Source organism: Clarias gariepinus, chromosome 18 (assembly GCF_024256425.1).
Source record: "Clarias gariepinus isolate MV-2021 ecotype Netherlands chromosome 18, CGAR_prim_01v2, whole genome shotgun sequence".
In the NCBI taxonomy this organism is placed as follows: Eukaryota; Metazoa; Chordata; class Actinopteri; order Siluriformes; family Clariidae; genus Clarias; species Clarias gariepinus.
In genome coordinates, this window is record NC_071117.1 from 8,232,558 (window position 1) to 8,250,297 (window position 17,740).

Genomic DNA, 17,740 nt, shown 5'->3' on the forward strand with positions numbered 1-17,740 from the left:
GCTACAAACACACACAAACAGGCACACACACACTCACTTACAGACACACACACACATGCAAACAGACACACGCACACTGCAAAATTACAGAAGAGGTTAGGTGTAAAATGAATTGCACACAATCTACGCTCAACCTCAAAATATGTTTATAATCACAAGTGTAGCACTGAAGCACTAAAGCAAAACATTTTATAATCACCACAGCAGCGTGTCACCAGGCAGATTTGGGAGATGTTCTGAACATTATCACGTGGAAGCTCTTAAAGAACCAGAGGAACATTATCACATGTGAGCTCCTGAATAATGAGAGGAACATTATCACATGTGAGCTCTAAAAGAACCAGAGGAACATTATCACATGTGAGCTCTAAAAGAACCAGAGGGACATTATCACATGTGCTGTCCTGAAGAACCAGGGGAAAATTATCACATGTGCTGTCCTGAAGAACCAGGGGAAAATTATCACATGTGAGCTCCTGAATAATGAGAGGAACATTATCACATGTGAGCTCTAAAAGAACCAGAGGAACATTATCACATGTGAGCTCTAAAAGAACCAAAGGGACATTATCACATGTGCTGTCCTGAAGAACCAGAGGAAAATTATCACATGTGAGCTCCTGAAGAATGAGAGGAACATTATCACATGTGAGCTCTAAAAGAACCAGAGGAACATTATCACATGTGAGCTCTAAAAGAACCAAAGGGACATTATCACATGTGCTGTCCTGAAGAACCAGAGGAAAATTATCACATGTGAGCTCCTGAAGAATGAGAGGAACATTATCACATGTGAGCTCTAAAAGAACCAGAGGAAAATTATCACATGTGCTGTCCTGAAAAACCAGAAGAACATTACTACAGGTGAGCTCCTAAAACCCAGAGGAACATTATCACAGGTGGGCTCTTGATGAACTAGAGGGGCTCATCACAGGTAAGCTTCTGAAGACATCATGTCTATTTAAAGAAAAAGAAGGGGAAAAAAAGAAAAGAAGATTGAGAAAAAGAAAGATAATTACAGTCAAAGGAAAGAACGAGAGTCAATTTAAAAAGAAAGGAAAAAACTGAAAAAAGGAAGGAAATATTTTAAAAGGAATGAGAAAAAGGAAAAGGATGTAAAAAATGGTAATTTTAAAACAAAAGAAACAAAAAAAATAAAAATAAATTAAGAAAAAAACACTCAAAAAACAAAAGAAATAACATAAAACAGGAAAAGGTACAGAAAAAAAGAATGCATTAAATTTTAACCAGTAAGCAGTAAAACATGAGGAGGAAAAGAGTAAAGGAAAGATTAAAAACGAAAGGAAGAATGAAAAGCTCTGTGTGTGTGTGTGTGTGTGTGTGTGTGTCCGGACAGAGGAACACCTAATCAACATAGAGAGTGTGTGAGGCTGTACAGTGCGCGCGCGTCTGTCTGTGTGTGTGTGTGTGTGTGTGTGAAAGAGAGAGAGAGAGAGAGAGAGAGACCGACTACCTGAACACTAGTTTAGTGTGTGTGTGTGTGTGTGTGTGTCCGTCCAAGTCGGTGCGCGCGCGCCTGTTTCGGGACAGACAGTCGCGCGCTGGTTTGTGAGGAGAGAGAGAGAGGACAGAGACAAAGAGAGAGAGAGGACAGAGACAGAGAGGAGATCCAGCTGTGAGGAGACAGGTAACCCGTTCCCTGCGCTTCACTCTCCTCTGCCTGGAGCTCGAACCCGAACAGCACGGAGCAGCGCGCGCGGCGACCGAGCGCGCGCGTGAAACGCAGCCGCGGCGCGTGCCACTTCAGTGCAATGTAAGTGCGCGTGAGAACATTTTTTTGGTCTGTCTAAGCAGCACGCGCACATGTCTTAGTTCAGTTTAGTTTACTTTAGTTTAATTTACTTCAGTTTATGGATCTGCGCTTTTTGGTGCAGCGTTTGGAGAAGGAAACGCGCATTTGTATGTGCGCACGCGCTCACACTTAATATCATGTAATGCAAAAAAAAAAAATTTATGAGTAATTGAACTTTCTGATTGATTGCAAAAGCAAGCAAACAAGTGCATGCATTATAAGGCGTTAATAAAAATGTTTGTGTCTGTTTATCCTCCTGAGACCAGAATGTCCTCATATGGGGAGGACGGGACACTTTCTTCCAACTTCATTGTCCATATATACCTGTAGGATCCTTATGTGAGGACTGTTAAATTCTTCATCCTGGTTGAAAACATTAATTAATCAGTTATGAATAAAGAGAAACAGTCAGTAGAAAGTGCAGTGTACACAACAGTAGAGTATTATTATTATTATTATTATTATTATTATTATTATCATTATTGTTGTTGTTATTATTATTATTATTATTATTATCATTATTGTTGTTGTTATTATTATTATTAGTGTTATTATTATTAGTGTTATTATTATTATTATTATTATTATTATAGTTTTTGCCACTTTTCTGTTCTCCATTCTATTCATGTCTGAATCTATTCACACACACACACACACACACACTTTGAGGTTGATATAGAAAAAGAGAAATGAGAAATCGGGTTATTAGATTGCCCAATGTGAGCCTCTCTCTTTTTTCTTTCACTGCGCCTCTAAACATTATGTCAACACTGCTGTTCGTCATGGCAACGTCCAGCCCTGTCCTCCTAACACTTCTACACTGGGCACGTCCCAATCTACAGCTACTGCAGCACACTACACACTGTATCATCATCATCATCCACCAGACAGTAAACACGACACTCCACTCCACTCTAGTGCACTACTCCAGAGAGAGAGAGAGAGAGAGAGAGAGAGAGAGAGACATGCTGCTGACTCACTGCTTATAGATGAGATCTGGGAGAGAGCCAGTTAAAACCAGTGTATTAAATGTCTGTGAGAAACACAACAACAGGAAGCAGCAGCTAGAGACGTGTAATTAACCTGGTATACATTAACATCTGCTTAATCCTGATAAGATAAAAGATACACACGTGCAAAACCAACAGCTGATCGGTACAGAGAAATGCTTTCACACTCGTCAAACACACACACACATATACGCGCACACACACACACACACACACACACACACACACACCTTATAGCTTTATATCATTTATAAAATATATAGGCTTATTTATATTAATCTGATATTGTTTCATTATAATCATATTAGAAATATATAAATAAACATATACGTAATTAATTCCAGTACGTTACTTTCCTCAGTTTCAGTATGTAAAGGCGATTTTTGTTTATTTATTTATTCATTCATTTATTTGTTTGTTTATTTGTTCAAACCAACAAACATTATATTTACACTCGGTGCTGTGGTTTGTTATATAAATTGTATTTTTTTACTACACACACATATACACACACAATCACGCACACAGTATTATCTTAGAAGTATATACTGTATAAAATGTAGTTATTTTATTCCGGTACATTACTGTGCTTAGTTTCAGTGTGTAAAGGTGATGCTTGTTTATTAATTTATTTATTTGATTATTTATTTGCTTGTTTGTATAACCAACATTATCTTTACACTCTGCAGTTACTGTGGTTTGTTATGCAAATTATATTATTTTTAGTGGACACACACACACACACACACACACACACAGTATTATATTAGAGTGATGTTTGTTTGTTTGTTTGTTTGTTTGTTTGTTTGTTTGTTTGTTTGTTTGTTTGTTTCACCCATGCGACCAGAATGTATCCCAGGAAAACATGCTGGATGAAACACCAGTTCATTCCACAAACAAACAAATGAACAAACAGACAAACATTATTTTTTGCACGTTGTTATTGCTGCAGTTTGTTATATAAATAGTATTATTGTACAACACACACACACACACACACACACACATCCATCCAGAGTTTATCGCAGAAAAACATGCTGAACAAGACCCCAGTGAATTCCATAAATAAATAAATAAATAAATAAATAAGCTTTTAAACACAGAAACAAAGAAAAAAAGCAAAGAACAATATGTGCTGGAATAAAAGTAAATTTTTAAAATTAATTTCTAATTTAAAAGTATATTTCTAATTATATGCTGTATTTCTAACATGGTATTTTACGTGTGTGTGTGTGTGTTTAGTATAATAATGTTTATATAGACAGAATGATAGATAGATCGATTTGAGATTGAGATTAAATATAAATAATCTCCGAGCTTAATATTCTTAATGTTTCTTCTCTGTGACGTTTTTTTTGTTGTTGTTCTAATTAAAAGCAAAGCGCTGATGTGATTGTGGTGAATGAGTGTCAGTTTGTGGGTTTAAAATAAATCCGTGTGATTTATCGAGCATCCGTGCGTCGCTTCGGAGAAACTGCGCTTCTGATTTGTTCCATCCTGTCAGTCAGAAACTTCTCCGGAGTCTTTTGGAGTCGCAGTCACGCAGGAGGGGTTTTGGTTCCTGGTTTTTGTGACCATGACTGCAGTGTTTTGTTTTAAAAGCACAGCAGGATGAACCACTGGATAACGCTTTATGTTAAAGCTCTCTTGACGTAACAGAAATTCATTAACTTTGGTAGAAATATATTAAGAAAGATAACTGCACTTATATTAATCACTTTTTTGAATAATAACTCAGAGTAATAGTAGAAAAGTTCCTTGGGAACAGTGCAGAACCAAGGCCGAAGCTGAGACCTGAGCGCAGGAGGTGATCAATATTTAGTTAGTATTTTATCGATAGATATTGATTGTGGTAACTATTGGAGATGTTTGTAATCCTGCTGAAAATGTGACGAGTTTCTCAAGACGTCAGGCAGTGTGGCATGTTGTTAGCCCTCCATGTGGTTATGCTTCTGCTCGGAAACATGAGTGTCTTCTAAAGCCGGAGGGTTCTCCAATGTCGTCCTACAGTTGCAGAATGTATGCTCTTCACACACAGAACCAAGACTGGGTTTTTCTGTATCTGTCTGGATTATCAGCCATACTTGATCAAGTAGGAAAGCAGACAGGAGAGTCGTACTTGATATATATTCTCCAAAATATCAATAATATATTTATAGTGCAAAGAATGACATCCTTGTTCTCTTCCTCTTTACGTTTATTAGTTACCAACAAACCAACAACTACTGTATCCCACCCATCCATCCATCCATCAAGTCAGCTCTGTAGTCCAACTAGGGATTATTCCGATTTTTACGACCGAGGTAGGATCTCTGGTCAACGGTGACCTTCGCATTTAGGCCAATTAGCTTAATCTGCATGGAAAAACACCAAGCACAGGGAGAACATGCAAACTCCAAACACACAGAGCCCAAGGCAGGAACTGAACCCTTGATCCAGGAGCTGAAGGCAACAGCTCTAACCACTAGGCCACCGTGCTGCCAGCTGCTGGTTTGGAGAAGGTCAATCTCAAGCGGCAACCTCTGATTATGAGCAATAGTCCAAGAACGATCTGGGAAGTGAAATTTTATGCAATAAAATTATGCAATGCCTCAGTTAAAAAGCATCAAGCCATATATTTCTATAAGATCAGGGGTTTCACACTGCTGTGCATCACTTTTTGACTACATATCGGCTACAGCCCTAACCAGCACCCACAGCCACGCATCTGCAGTGAGTTGAAGGAGTTTATGCCAGGCAGAGTTCATGTTATTCATAATCTTCCTCAGTGTAATATTTCTAAATGATAAGAATGATCTGTTTTAGTCTGTGAAAGCAGTGACAAATGGTTTGATGATCCAGTGAGTTTGTTGTTGGTCTTTTAGCTGCTCTTTATTTGAGGGGTCACCACCGTGGACCATCCGATCCACACAACAACTTGGCACGGGTTTTACTAGATGCCCTTCCTGACTGATTTTATTGAGGCTTGGGACCAGTGGCTGGGGTTTGGGCAGGAATCGAACCTGAGCCTTCCGCATGGTGGGAAAGAAAACTACCACGGAACCACCAATACCCATTAGTTTATGGGTTTAAAATTACAATCAGAACTGATATCAGTTGAATAGAAACACAGCTGTGGTACGGGTGGCATGAGCAGTTTACCAGGTCAGCAATTAAAACAGAGTAGTGGTGCCGTTTGAACCATCAGTTAGTTGTCTTTCACTTGTTTGTATGTCATGGTAGTCATGTGACCATGTGAATGTCTCCAATTCAAGCCCATGAGCTGGGCAGGTTAATGGGAAGATCACCCAGTCAGATGGGTTAAGTGCGGCTGGGTCACCTAAGGTCTCCCCACTGGAAGCCTTGCGTGGGATTGGTGAGGCGGAAAGCACATCACTAACTTTATATAGCAATGCAACCATCAGTCACTCTACAGAATGCACGATTCCATGATGTTACATTAGTTTAAATAAAACTGGGATTTAAAAAATAAACGTAAACATGTTAGTCTGGCTGAAATTGTACTAAACCAAACCTCTTGAAGGAGGACTAGCACACTTCGATGATGTGTTTGGGAGTCGAGGTGCTTTTGCACGTATAACTCGGTCGGACACAGGAAGTGACCTATGAGCTCTGCTCATGCTCCACAGTTCTCCCCCTGGGATTTGACCTGGGAGTCAAGAAAAAAATGGGGAAGAAGCCGCTAATAACACGGCGGTGTCGTCTGCCTTCAGATAACACCATGAGCAGCCAAAATACCCCAAATGATTAGAACCTAACTAGCATTATATCGATGTGGTGACTTTGTGGCACCTAGTCACGGAGGACAAATGGTGCGTTTGGTTCCTCTTCTGAAAGTTTGATTAGGTGTGCATAATGGGGAGTCATATTTTATGAATATAGTGTGGAAAAGTCCTGATCCCCCCTAATTCTTCATTTCAAATGTAAATTCAATTCAGTTCAATTAAACGCTGTAGATGAGGGCGGTATGGTGGTGTCGTGGTTATCTCTGTCGCTTTGCACCTTTAGGTTTCAGGTTCGATTCCCGCCGTGTGGAGTTTGCATGTTCTTCCTGTGCTTGGTGTTTCCTCCGGGTACTCTGGCTTCCTCCCAAAGACATGCAGTAGGCTTCTTGGCATAACCAAATTGCCTATAGTGTGCGAATGAACTTGTGTGTGTGTCCTGTGATGGATTGGCACCCTGTCCAGGGTGTACCCTGCTTCGTGCCCTAAGTCTCCTGGGATAGGAGTCTCAGGATGAAGCGTTCTAGACGATGAGTGAAGGAGTGATGTAGATTAAATGAAAGGAATGAGAACATGTGTTGCACTGTGACGGGCTGCGATATGCCTAAAGATAACAATTTAAAAACTGGTTATTTATGTAACAACCTCATCTCCCCTCTCGTCTGTTCCAACCACTCAGTATTGAGCTTCAGCAGTAAACTAATCACCGTCCTGATCATCTGTCATCATCTGCACCTGTTTTTCATGGTTCATGCCTTCAGTTAGATGTTTTTTTATTTTTTTTTATGCTTTAATGATTCATAGGTCGCTGTGTGCCTTAAACAAACAAAAACCATTCCTCTGAAACTGCTCATCAGACTGAGAAATGATGAGGGACGAAAATGTCTAATACATAATAAGGTCTGGAGCTTTGAAAGCAAAATCTGATAAAAAATAAGGGGGGCGGGGTGTCAAGACTTTTGAACAGTACTGTAGCTATATATTTCTATATTTAAATAGTTATGAATTTGAATAATGGATACCGCAGTGGTGTAAGCTGGAGTGTAGTTACACAGCATGGTTTAAAGGAAGGAATATCAGCTGCGAGAAAACTCTTTCTTTCTTTCTTTCTTTCTTTTTTAATTGATTGATTCTTTCTTCCTCCGTTGCTCTCTTTTTATTTGAGGAAAAGTGGAAAATAAAATCTCTTTATCCATCATTTCCCATTTCTTTTTCCATGCCTTTATCTTCTGCAGTTGTTGATCAGAAGCCCCGCTGTCCTTAACGTCGTTCCCGTGGACCTTTTATTCCTCGGCTGTACTGCAGTTACTCCCTGAAAGTACAGTACATCCAGTGCCAGGCTTTACACACCTTTACAACAACACCAGGACAACAACACAACTTGTGCTGTTCATTACAATCATAGAAATAAGCGTACAAATCAGTACACACTCTCTCTCTCTCTCTCTCTCTCTTGCGTTTTCTTGTGTTCTTGCGTTTATTCTTTTTTAAAGAAGTTAAAAAAAAACTTTTCACTTTTTCTCAAAGGATGTTTTAAAAACTCCTTTATCGTTTTCTTATCTGTCTAGTCTTTGTTCTTTTCTTCCTTTCTCTTTTTTTCTCATCTTTTCTTCTGTTGCTTCTTTTTCTTTTGTAGTTTAACAAGCTTAATTTTTATTAGGATATGATACAGCAAAGGCTTTGTTTCTTTACACACACACACACACACACACAGGCTCTTGTTTCTCAGGCTGTGCATACTTACAGAGGCGTGGACCCTATATAAGAGACTGTATACCCGTCGCCTCGGCAACGGCGTGGAGTGTTTTAGTCGCCTGGCGAGTGCGAGCGAGTGTTTGGCATGGTTACAGGAATGCGGGAGGAGTCACACACCAACACACACTCACTCATGAATATCCCCTTATACACAAACATACAAATGAACTCGCACAAGGTCAGTCTCACACACACACACACACACACACACACACACACACACACACACAGCACCAGCACAGGCATTCATTATCTGTCCCTGGGAATCATCTGTTCCGCCTGACTTTTGTATGTGTGTGTGTGTGTGTTGGCAGGAAACATTAGATAAGCAGTAGTTGTGGCAACGAGCAAACACACAGGGCCGAGCAGCTGGATTAGATATTTGTCGTGTGCGGATCTGACAGCCGTGTGCCATCCTGAGCCGTAAGCCGCGCACTCCGGCTTCACATGTGGACTGTAGAACATCTTGTTTCTCAGCATTCACCTTCCCGAGACAACGACTACACACACTTTAGGACGAGGTTTTATGTAGAACCCTAAAATCAAAAAGGATTCCAAGTACAATATATATATATTTTTTTTTTTTCTGGAAGCTACGAACACTTAATTAATTATCCAAAGAACCGTGTTCCAAATCTGAAACCAAATAGTCTGACTGGTTTCAGGATTTAAGGAGAAAATAATTACTAATAAGTTTGACTTTCTTTAGTCGTCCCTCCTGGGCTTTATGTAGAATCCTCAGAAGAGGAGGTTTTCTTAGCAGAAATGATCCCAAATAAAGAGTACCTTTACTTATCCAATAAACCCCCCAAAAAAACCTTTTTTAAAAGAGTGTACCAAAAACCAAGAATTTTTTTTTTACATACCTGACTATTTCTGAATTTTGAATTTTAGCAGTAATTTAAACTTAAAGTGGGGCTTAAACAGTTGAGGCCCTGGGAGGCTGGTTGGAGGGTTGAGGGTTCGAACCCTGCCACCGCTGGGTCGCCGATATTTGACCCTTGAGCAATGGCCTTAACACCAACTCCTCTAATGTAAACCCAGCCCCTGATATTCAGACGCGAAATATATCCCGTGTAAAACCTGTGGCTGTGATCCTGCGGATCCAATGATCCGATGTGGAAACCCCAAGAATAAAGGGACAAAAGCTCAACAAAATCTCAAAAGTTTGAGTTCTTCTGTTGTTCCTCTTGAAGAACCCTGCTTTTCAAGAACTCCAAATTATTGGCCTTTTCCCCAAAAAAAATAAAATGAAGTAAAAACAGGAACCTGTCAGGGGTTTAACATTTAGCTACCTATCTGGTGCACTCTGGGTTTGTTGGATAGCTAAAGGGTTTGAGCTCCCATAAATGAATGTTTCTGATAGTTTGTATGGTGTTATGGAGAACTACACAAACAATTAACCAGCCAGGACCTCATGCAGCTCAACAAAAAAGTTATCATCTCACAAGACTCAAATTATTATTATAGGCCAGGATTAATAAAATGACAATGATACATTATAAAACCCTGAAAGGACAGAGCTGAACCATCAACTTTCATGATTGCCAGACCATTTCCATACACACACAGTGTGATGAGATCTCACATGATTGGGACTAAACAGCTGTGTGTCCATAAGTAAACCACTTGTTAGTGAGACTCATCAGGGAAAAAAAGCCTTCAGGTTTCTAGGGAGCATAAAGACTGGACTTTGGAGTGATGGATAAAAGGTCATGTGACCTGATGAGTCCAGACTGAGTCTATCCCAGAGTGATGGGCGTGTCAGGGTGAGAAGGGAAGCACATGAAGCGATCATGCCTAGTGTCCACATGCCTAGTGTTCTACAAGCCCCTGGAGACAGTGTTATGATCTGGGGTTGATCAGTCGCTCAGGTCGAGACTCAGTAACGTTATGGGGCAGCAAAATGAAGTCAGCTGACCACCTGAATGTACTGAATCACCAGAGGATCACATCTATGGAGGGTTTCTTCCCTGAACAGATGGATTCCAGAAGTTAAATTGTGAGAGTGGTCCTGGGAGCATGAGGAATCATTTCCACACATGACCTGGTCACCACATTGTGTGCTGTAATCCAAGCTATAAGCAACAGAAGAACATTTTTTCGCCCGTGTGACTTTTCCGGCCCGGGAGCTTGTAAGCGTCATGGTGGTTGTTTAGGTTCTACTTTAAACGAGATTTTATTGGACAATTTTTAATAGAAAAAAACCTCTGAGAACAACTGATGATCCTTTCGATGGTTCTTAGTTTACAGTAAGTGTAGATTAGCTGGTGACAGATCGTCAGTATCGTGTTCTTTTTACTACTTTATGGGTAAATAGAAAGATGACGTCTGACTTATTATTGGTTGAAGAAAAAGTGTGCAAATAAATCAAGTTCACAAACTCTATGAGCCCTGACATGTTAGATATCTAATGCATAATTATTATTTTTTTTGCATTAGATGCTAATGTTGCTAAAAATAAAAAAAAAAAAAAAAAACGGAAAAAAATATAATCACTTTTTTTCCAGTTCTTCTTTAGTAACACTAATGTGGAAATCCATGTTATCTATATTTCAATGTAGTCCAACTAGGGAACGTGGACGCCAATGGTGACCGTTGTATTTATTCCCATTTTTCACACATGCATTCACACTATGGGCAATTTGGGAACGCCAATCATTCTAATGTGCATGGACAAATGTTCACTATTGTTTTGATGGCTGACATTTTGTAAAAAAAAAAATCTCTTATTTGCCTTAGGATTATCTATGAGATTTTACACCATCAATAATAATAATAATAATAATAATAATAATCATCATCATCATTATCATCATCATTAGCATCATTTTTTAAAAATCACAACAAAGATTTTGCAATTCAAACAAAAATATCCAAATATTTTTTTTGGTTAAGAAAGTCTTCCTAGGACATTATTATTTTTATTATCTTTGTAGCAAATAAAGCTATAAAAACTTCACTGAAAAAAAAACAACGTTAGCATCAAATGCCCATGAACTCTTGAGCAATTCTCAGCTGTAACCTTGTGGTTTGTGTGTTATAGGTGATGAGTCGTGACTTCCCACTGATGAGGACACACTGACACAGAGGGAGAGATGCTGAACTTAGAGGAAGAGCCCATCAAATACGGCGAGCTCATCGTCCTCGGGTAAGAATCTAAAAGAACAAAAATGACAAATAAAAAACATAGTTGCAAGCAGCGATGATTGGGCCCAAGCACCCGTGCCATCGCCGCCAGGCGCACCAGAACGACAGTGGACACATGCATTTAAAGAAGACATACTAATAATAAAGAAGGCACAAGGGGAATTTTATGTTAAGACCTTTAAAAAGTCCCAGATGCTGGGGGGAAAAAAACCATCACACTATGATGTCACTCGGCGTAAGTTTAGATAATAAAAAATAAATAACTAAATGTTGCAGTCGATTACATAAGGAGGAAATTAGCATCATTTGTAATAGAACTAAAGATTTTTTTCTTTGCTACTGGTTTTCATCGCAGATTAGACCTGGTTTATTTGTGAGATTCGATTTGAACGAGTCAATGAGTATAAATCGTTTCTTTTGATTGCTCGGTTCTGATAAGCTCTGCCTTATTTAACTGTAAAAAAATGGGTAAAAATGAAAATTTCACACACACTGTAACAGATATCATTCGGGTACGTTTGGACAAACTGCATTCCACAGACACACACACACATAAACACACCGGTGAATGAATCGTTTAACCGAATCGATTCAAACGACTCAGTATGACTCACTGTTGTTGAATCACTTCTGTGGAATAAAATGTCCTGAAACTCCGCAGTTGTTTTTTAAACCATGTGTTAGGAAACGGGTGATGATGTAATAGTTCAGCTCTCAGACTGGTGGAAACATGGCTGTTTTGGAGCGTGTGTGTGTGTGCGTGTGTGTGTGTGTGTGTGTGTGTCACTCTGCCAGGCCATAAACAGTTACACTGGCTAAAATTACCCATACATTTAATACAGGGGGATGGCTTATGTGGTGTGTGTGTGTGCGTGTGTGTGTGTGTGTGTGTGTGTGTGTACAGGTGCAATGGCTCATTCCCAGGAGGAAACCGAGGCAGGAGGAAGAGTTGCTTCAGTCTCTACAGGCGAGTCACAGCTAATGGAGTCAAACCTGGAACTGTACACATCGCATGCAGCCCAGAGGCAGCCAAGGTACACACACACACACACACACACACACACACACACGTCTACACATAAAGCCCAAACACATTCTCATAGAAACACACAACCACACATACACAGTGCACACATTATGCTTATTACTTCTCTAACACAAAAAAATGAACACACACACACACACACACACACACACACACACACACAAGGTACGTCATCCTTAGCACATGAGTCAGACCATCTAAAGCCATCTGGAATGGTTTGGTGTGTGTTTACACAGTATGACACATGATGGATAAATCCCAACACACACACACACACACACACACACACTAAACTCGAACACTCGAACACTCACTATTGTTTTCCTTTGCTGCAGATGATCAGTAAGAACAGTCAGCACAGTGTGTCGTACACGCTTTCAGACGCAGAGACGGTGGTGGTGGAGTACACAGACGACAATGAGACAGATATGTTTCAGGTACACACACACACACACACACACACGCACAAACACAAGGTGCCGTTCACCGCAGTGTTTGACTTCTCTCTCTGTCTGTCTCTCAGATCGGTAGATGCACCGAGAGCCCTATCGACATTGTGGTGGCGAACCCAGCCGGCTGTAGTCATGGTAACGGACTCTCAGGCTCCTACCAGAGCACCATCTCCCGCTTCGCCTGTCGGATTGTGTGTGAGCGGTCTCCGCCCTACACCGCCCGAGTGTATGCTGCCGGCTTCGACTGCTCCAGGAACATCTTTCTCGGGGTGTGTTTACATACAGCACACACACACACACACACACACACACACACACACTCAAACACACCAGAAACATAAATTAGGATGTAGTTACTTATTAATTTAGTGTTTGTGTGTTTGTGTGTGTGTGTGTGTGTGTGTTTTGTAGGAGAAGGCGTCTAAGTGGCCTTCCTTCGGTGGCCAGATGGACGGTTTGACGACTAACGGCGTTCTGGTGATGCGGCCGAAGGGTGAATTTAGCGGCTCTCCTGAGCCTGGTGTGTGGAGGGAGGTCTCCGTCTGTGGCAATGTTTACACACTCCGAGTGACCAGAGCTGCTCAGAGCAAGGGCCAGCAGGTCAGATATCATTCACACACACAGCACAGATTTTGTGTGATATGTTGCCCCCTGCTGGATGTACAGAGTCAGTACAGGTGATTTATTTCCTCCTCTCTAAAACTCTGTCCCTTTCTACCTGCGTCTTCTCTTCCCTCCTTCTATCTCTGTCCAGGTGAGCGATGAGTCTCAGGTGCTGGTGGACGGCTCTCTGATCGACCTGTGTGGCGTGACCCTGCTTTGGCGTTCGGGCGCCGCGCTCTCGTGCTCTCCCGGACCGGAGCACATGGAGGCGCTGAGGGTGAAGCTGAACGCCGCGCGTCCACACTGTCCTGTCCTGCTGCACACTCTGGCCTTCCCCAGCCTGGATGACGCCGAATCCCATCAGCCGCGGCAACCCTGGGCTTACCTTTGCTGCGGCCACGTGCACGGCTTCCACCCGTGGCGGGGCAGGGGGACCGCCATCAAACATGTGGAAGAGAAGGAGGAGAACGACGAGAACGTGATGAAGGTCGGAAGGGAAGGAGACAAGGAGAGGGAGTGCCCTCTGTGTCGCGCACGAGGGCTGTACGTGCCGCTGACGCTGGGTCGCGAGTCGCGGCTGTGTGTGGACGCAGGGCCACCATCCCATGCATTCGTGCCATGCGGCCATGTTTGCTCAGAGGCCACAGCAGCATACTGGAGTAAAACGCCACTGCCGTGTGGTGCTAGTTCTTTTTACCCAGCTTGCCCCTTCTGCATGAAGCAGCTAGCATGTGACAAACACTACGTCAGGCTCATCTTTCAGGGAGCGCCAGATTGAGCATCCATGTACGCGTGTGTGTGTGTGTGTGTGTGTGTGAGTTTGGACAGCTTTCTTCACTGCCAGACTGACTGCTGCTCAAATCTTAATGGTATTTCTGTCACTAGTCCTTTGGCGTTGTCTCATTGGCCTTCCCATGTTCCCTCACCCTCCTCACCATGCGTCACCACACCTGAGTGTCTTGAAAGACGCTTGTGGGAACCCTGCCTCCACTTGTGTACTTAAACGCCTTTAGGACGTGAGAACTCTATGACACGAAACAGCACTTTGCATTCTAACAGTGCCTCGGCTGAACCTGGGAGTCTGTATTGTTGGCACAAATGAATTGAAATCATTATTTATGTATAAATATGAATAAAATCAGAGAACCGAGTGTTTAATTGGGAGAGTCAAAAAAAATAAAAAATACAACTGACCAATCCTAAGCCCCAGCCGGTGAATCTTCTCAACAACCAGAGGCTAATGTCGTCCATACAAAAAGGTCCTGGAGGTTAGAAAAGGTTTAGTTTTGCTGTGAAAGAGTCCGCTAACCCCCAGTCTGGCTAGCTTATTTATTTATGACAGCTTTTCGGTGTGACACTAGCCTTCGGTTTATAATACCTAGCTTTACAGTATGATTAGTGAGCTGGCTAACTGTTTACGTTGGCTAGCTTACTCCACAGATTGCAATGCTAGCTGGCTAATCTTTCAGTCAGACTGTTGCTGCTTTCTCGCTAACGTTAATTTCTTTTTTTTTAATTACAATTTAATGCACAGCTAACATTTTAATCTCACAGCAATTGTTCACTCATACAGGACCCTTCTGTGAATAACCTGTTTGTATATTGGGCATGAAAATTGTGTCCTGCTGGTAAAATCCTTAAAGCTTTCCCGAGGCAATTGTGGGTAGCAGCTTAGCTGTAGCTTAGCACTTATTTCAAGTACAGCGGTACCTTGGCATACAAACGCCCCGCCGTAAGAATCTTTGGCTTCAGAAATAAAATTTAGCAAGAAATTGTCGGCATACGAGTGACCGAACCGAGCCAAGCCGCCTGCCAAGTTGCCATACGTCCGAGAGCCTTGTGATAGTGGAAAGCCAAGTGAAGCGAGTTTACATATTGTTTGTGGTAAATAGCGCCATGGGTGCCAAGAATGTTAGCAGGGACGGTAGAAAAGGTAGCCGCTTTCAGTTTGGTTTTTTAAGCTGTTTAAGGTTACGTGAGGTTTAATGTCTATTTATTCATATTTTACTTCATTTACATGTCTTTTCTAAATGTTTTGAATGTTTTTTTAGATGGAAAAATATGATTTTAGAGTTGGAAATTGGTAATATTGGTAACATTTTTGGCTGGCTGGAACGGATAATCTGCATTTACATTATTTCCTATCTGAAAATGCGTTTCGCAATACGAAATATAGCCTTAAGAACTCGCCTCCGGAACGTATTAAATTCATATGCCGAGGTACCACTGCATATGTACTGCATATGTACTTCACTTGAGTATTAGTTTTAGTAGAGGGTCCTTTTAACTTTTACTCCACTCAAAAGTAGAGCTAATATCTGTACTTTTACTTAATGCCATAGCGATACCCATCCATATCAGTGTGTAGTATTTAAAGTGGGAACTTCGCCACCTGCTGAAAGATTATATTTACCTGCGTGACTTGCTTTTCCTTCCAGACACATATAATAACATAAAAGGTGTTTGAAATCAGAAGCTGTTCGCAGGCAGTGAAGAAAACAGTATGTTCACAATCGGGGAAAGGAGAGAGAGAGATTATTTCACTATGAAAAGGCTACTGTGAGCTAAAACAAACTCAATACTTTTTTATGTTTAAGTACATTTGAAGGTGAGTACTTATACTCAGGAACACAAGTAAATAGAAGACGTCTACTTTTACTTGAGTAATACTTGCCATTGGGAATCTCTACTTATACTTGAGTACAGGATTTGCTGCTGAGCCGCAAGTGGGGAGTTAAAGAAACAGACCGGGGCTTGTGATTGGTCAAATGTAAAAGTAAAAAAAGACATTTCTCTCAGTTTGTCAGAAATATTATTCAGCTTGAACCCAGTAAACACCTCGGTATGCTTTCAGCACTACCTGATCTATTCAGGTAAATACAAAAGCCCTATGCAAAGATTTGGACTGTTACCCTGAAACATGGCCAACGAAGGACGTGTCTCAAATGAACACTTTTTCAGATCTTTAGTGGCACGTATCTAAACCATGCAAAAATGTCAAGAGAACTGGTCATTACACATGTTATTACTTCATTACACTATGTAGAAGGCTGTCTTGTCTCCTTCCTGCTTTAACATTCTATAAGTCTTTGGGGCCTGGGCCTCCATTATCCTCATGGCTTGCAGTTAAATTCTTCTCATTGCAGTTTAACATTGTTCATTCCAGTGTACGGCATGACTTTTGATTTTTTTTGTGTTTTTTTTTAACGTTATTAACCATGCTAACACACACTACAACTGATTTGTTTAAAATTTTGACTCTTGGGCATTTTTCAATAAAGATAATTATAAAAAACTGAATTGAATAAAGGTTTTTGTTAGATGTGTAAATGACCAGCTACTATCACATGACGCTATACAAATGACGGCCAAACCTGCATTTTTCAATGAATGTATACACCAGATTTGCTGAGCGTGGAGGAAAGTGGTTGGGATGAAGAAAATCTTGGATGTACGCTAAGTCTGCACCTAACCACAAATTACAAAGAAAGCAACAATCTTCATCGCCATCCGAGGCCTACAAGCTCCAACTGTTTTATCCAGGACGTGCGGGTCACCTGTGGCTCCTGACGCCTGCTTGCAACCATTACCTGCGATGCACCATCGCTGTAGACGTTCTGCAGTCTGATCCGGTGTTTAAGTAGGCCTGATCTAGGCCTGATGTACCTGTTTTCACGCTTTGACAACGCTGCATACTGTTAATTCAGTAAGGATGTTGCCTACTGTTACATTCAGTGAGGAACGCCTGTGACGGAACTACAGTACAGTACCTGACCCCTGTGTGCTACCATTATCTGAGAAAGAAGTGTGCGGTCAACTCACTGCTGCTTCTCATACTGATCCAACGTTTCGACAGGTCAGGACAGTCACCATAACAGGTGGCAAGCACTTACAGTGATGCTGCCCTACATTCTGTTAGGAGTAAGTGCCTTTTTTCTATATACAGGCTCACGGGGCGGGGGTGAGAGGGGGTATACCTGGAGCCTACCCCAGGAAACTTAGGGCACAAGGTGGGGTACACGCTGGACAGGGTAATTAGCCTGTTGTGTTCACTGTCGCTGGAGACGATCTGCAGTCTGATCCTGGGTTTCAGTAGCTATGAGCTTGGCCTGACGTACTCGTAACCGTATTTTTTCAATCGGTGAATAACACCTGCAACATGCAGTATGACATACAGAGTTGATGATGAC

The 17,740-nt window shown here is 41.4% G+C and overlaps 2 protein-coding genes across 3 annotated transcripts in view; one reads left to right on the forward strand and one right to left on the reverse strand.

The window, feature by feature from the left end:
• Window positions 1-17,740, reverse strand: part of lgalsla (lectin, galactoside-binding-like a) — a 31,844-nt gene that overhangs the window by 11,016 nt on the left and 3,088 nt on the right. The gene's annotated exons all lie outside the window — the stretch shown is intronic.
• On the forward strand, window positions 1,510-16,769 carry peli1a (pellino E3 ubiquitin protein ligase 1a). 2 transcript variants are annotated; one of them, XM_053476923.1, is made up of 7 exons: window positions 1,510-1,774; window positions 11,347-11,451; window positions 12,355-12,484; window positions 12,831-12,932; window positions 13,019-13,216; window positions 13,359-13,547; window positions 13,702-16,769. In XM_053476923.1, exons 2-7 carry the CDS (start codon window positions 11,399-11,401, stop codon window positions 14,326-14,328), a joined length of 1,299 nt encoding a protein of 432 aa, XP_053332898.1. In that variant the 5' UTR covers window positions 1,510-1,774; window positions 11,347-11,398; the 3' UTR covers window positions 14,329-16,769. The 2 variants fall into 2 exon arrangements, with proteins under 2 accessions (XP_053332898.1, XP_053332900.1); XM_053476925.1 differs by having other exon boundaries at window positions 1,510-1,648.

Coding starts and splice junctions, on each gene's coding strand:
- peli1a (XM_053476923.1), top strand. CDS start 11,399: ATGCTGAACTTAGAGGAAGAGCCCATCAAATACGGCGAGCTCATCGTC. Junction 12,485..12,830: donor GCAGCCCAGAGGCAGCCAAG/GTACACACACAC, acceptor CCTTTGCTGCAG/ATGATCAGTAAGAACAGTCA. Junction 13,548..13,701: donor CTCAGAGCAAGGGCCAGCAG/GTCAGATATCAT, acceptor ATCTCTGTCCAG/GTGAGCGATGAGTCTCAGGT.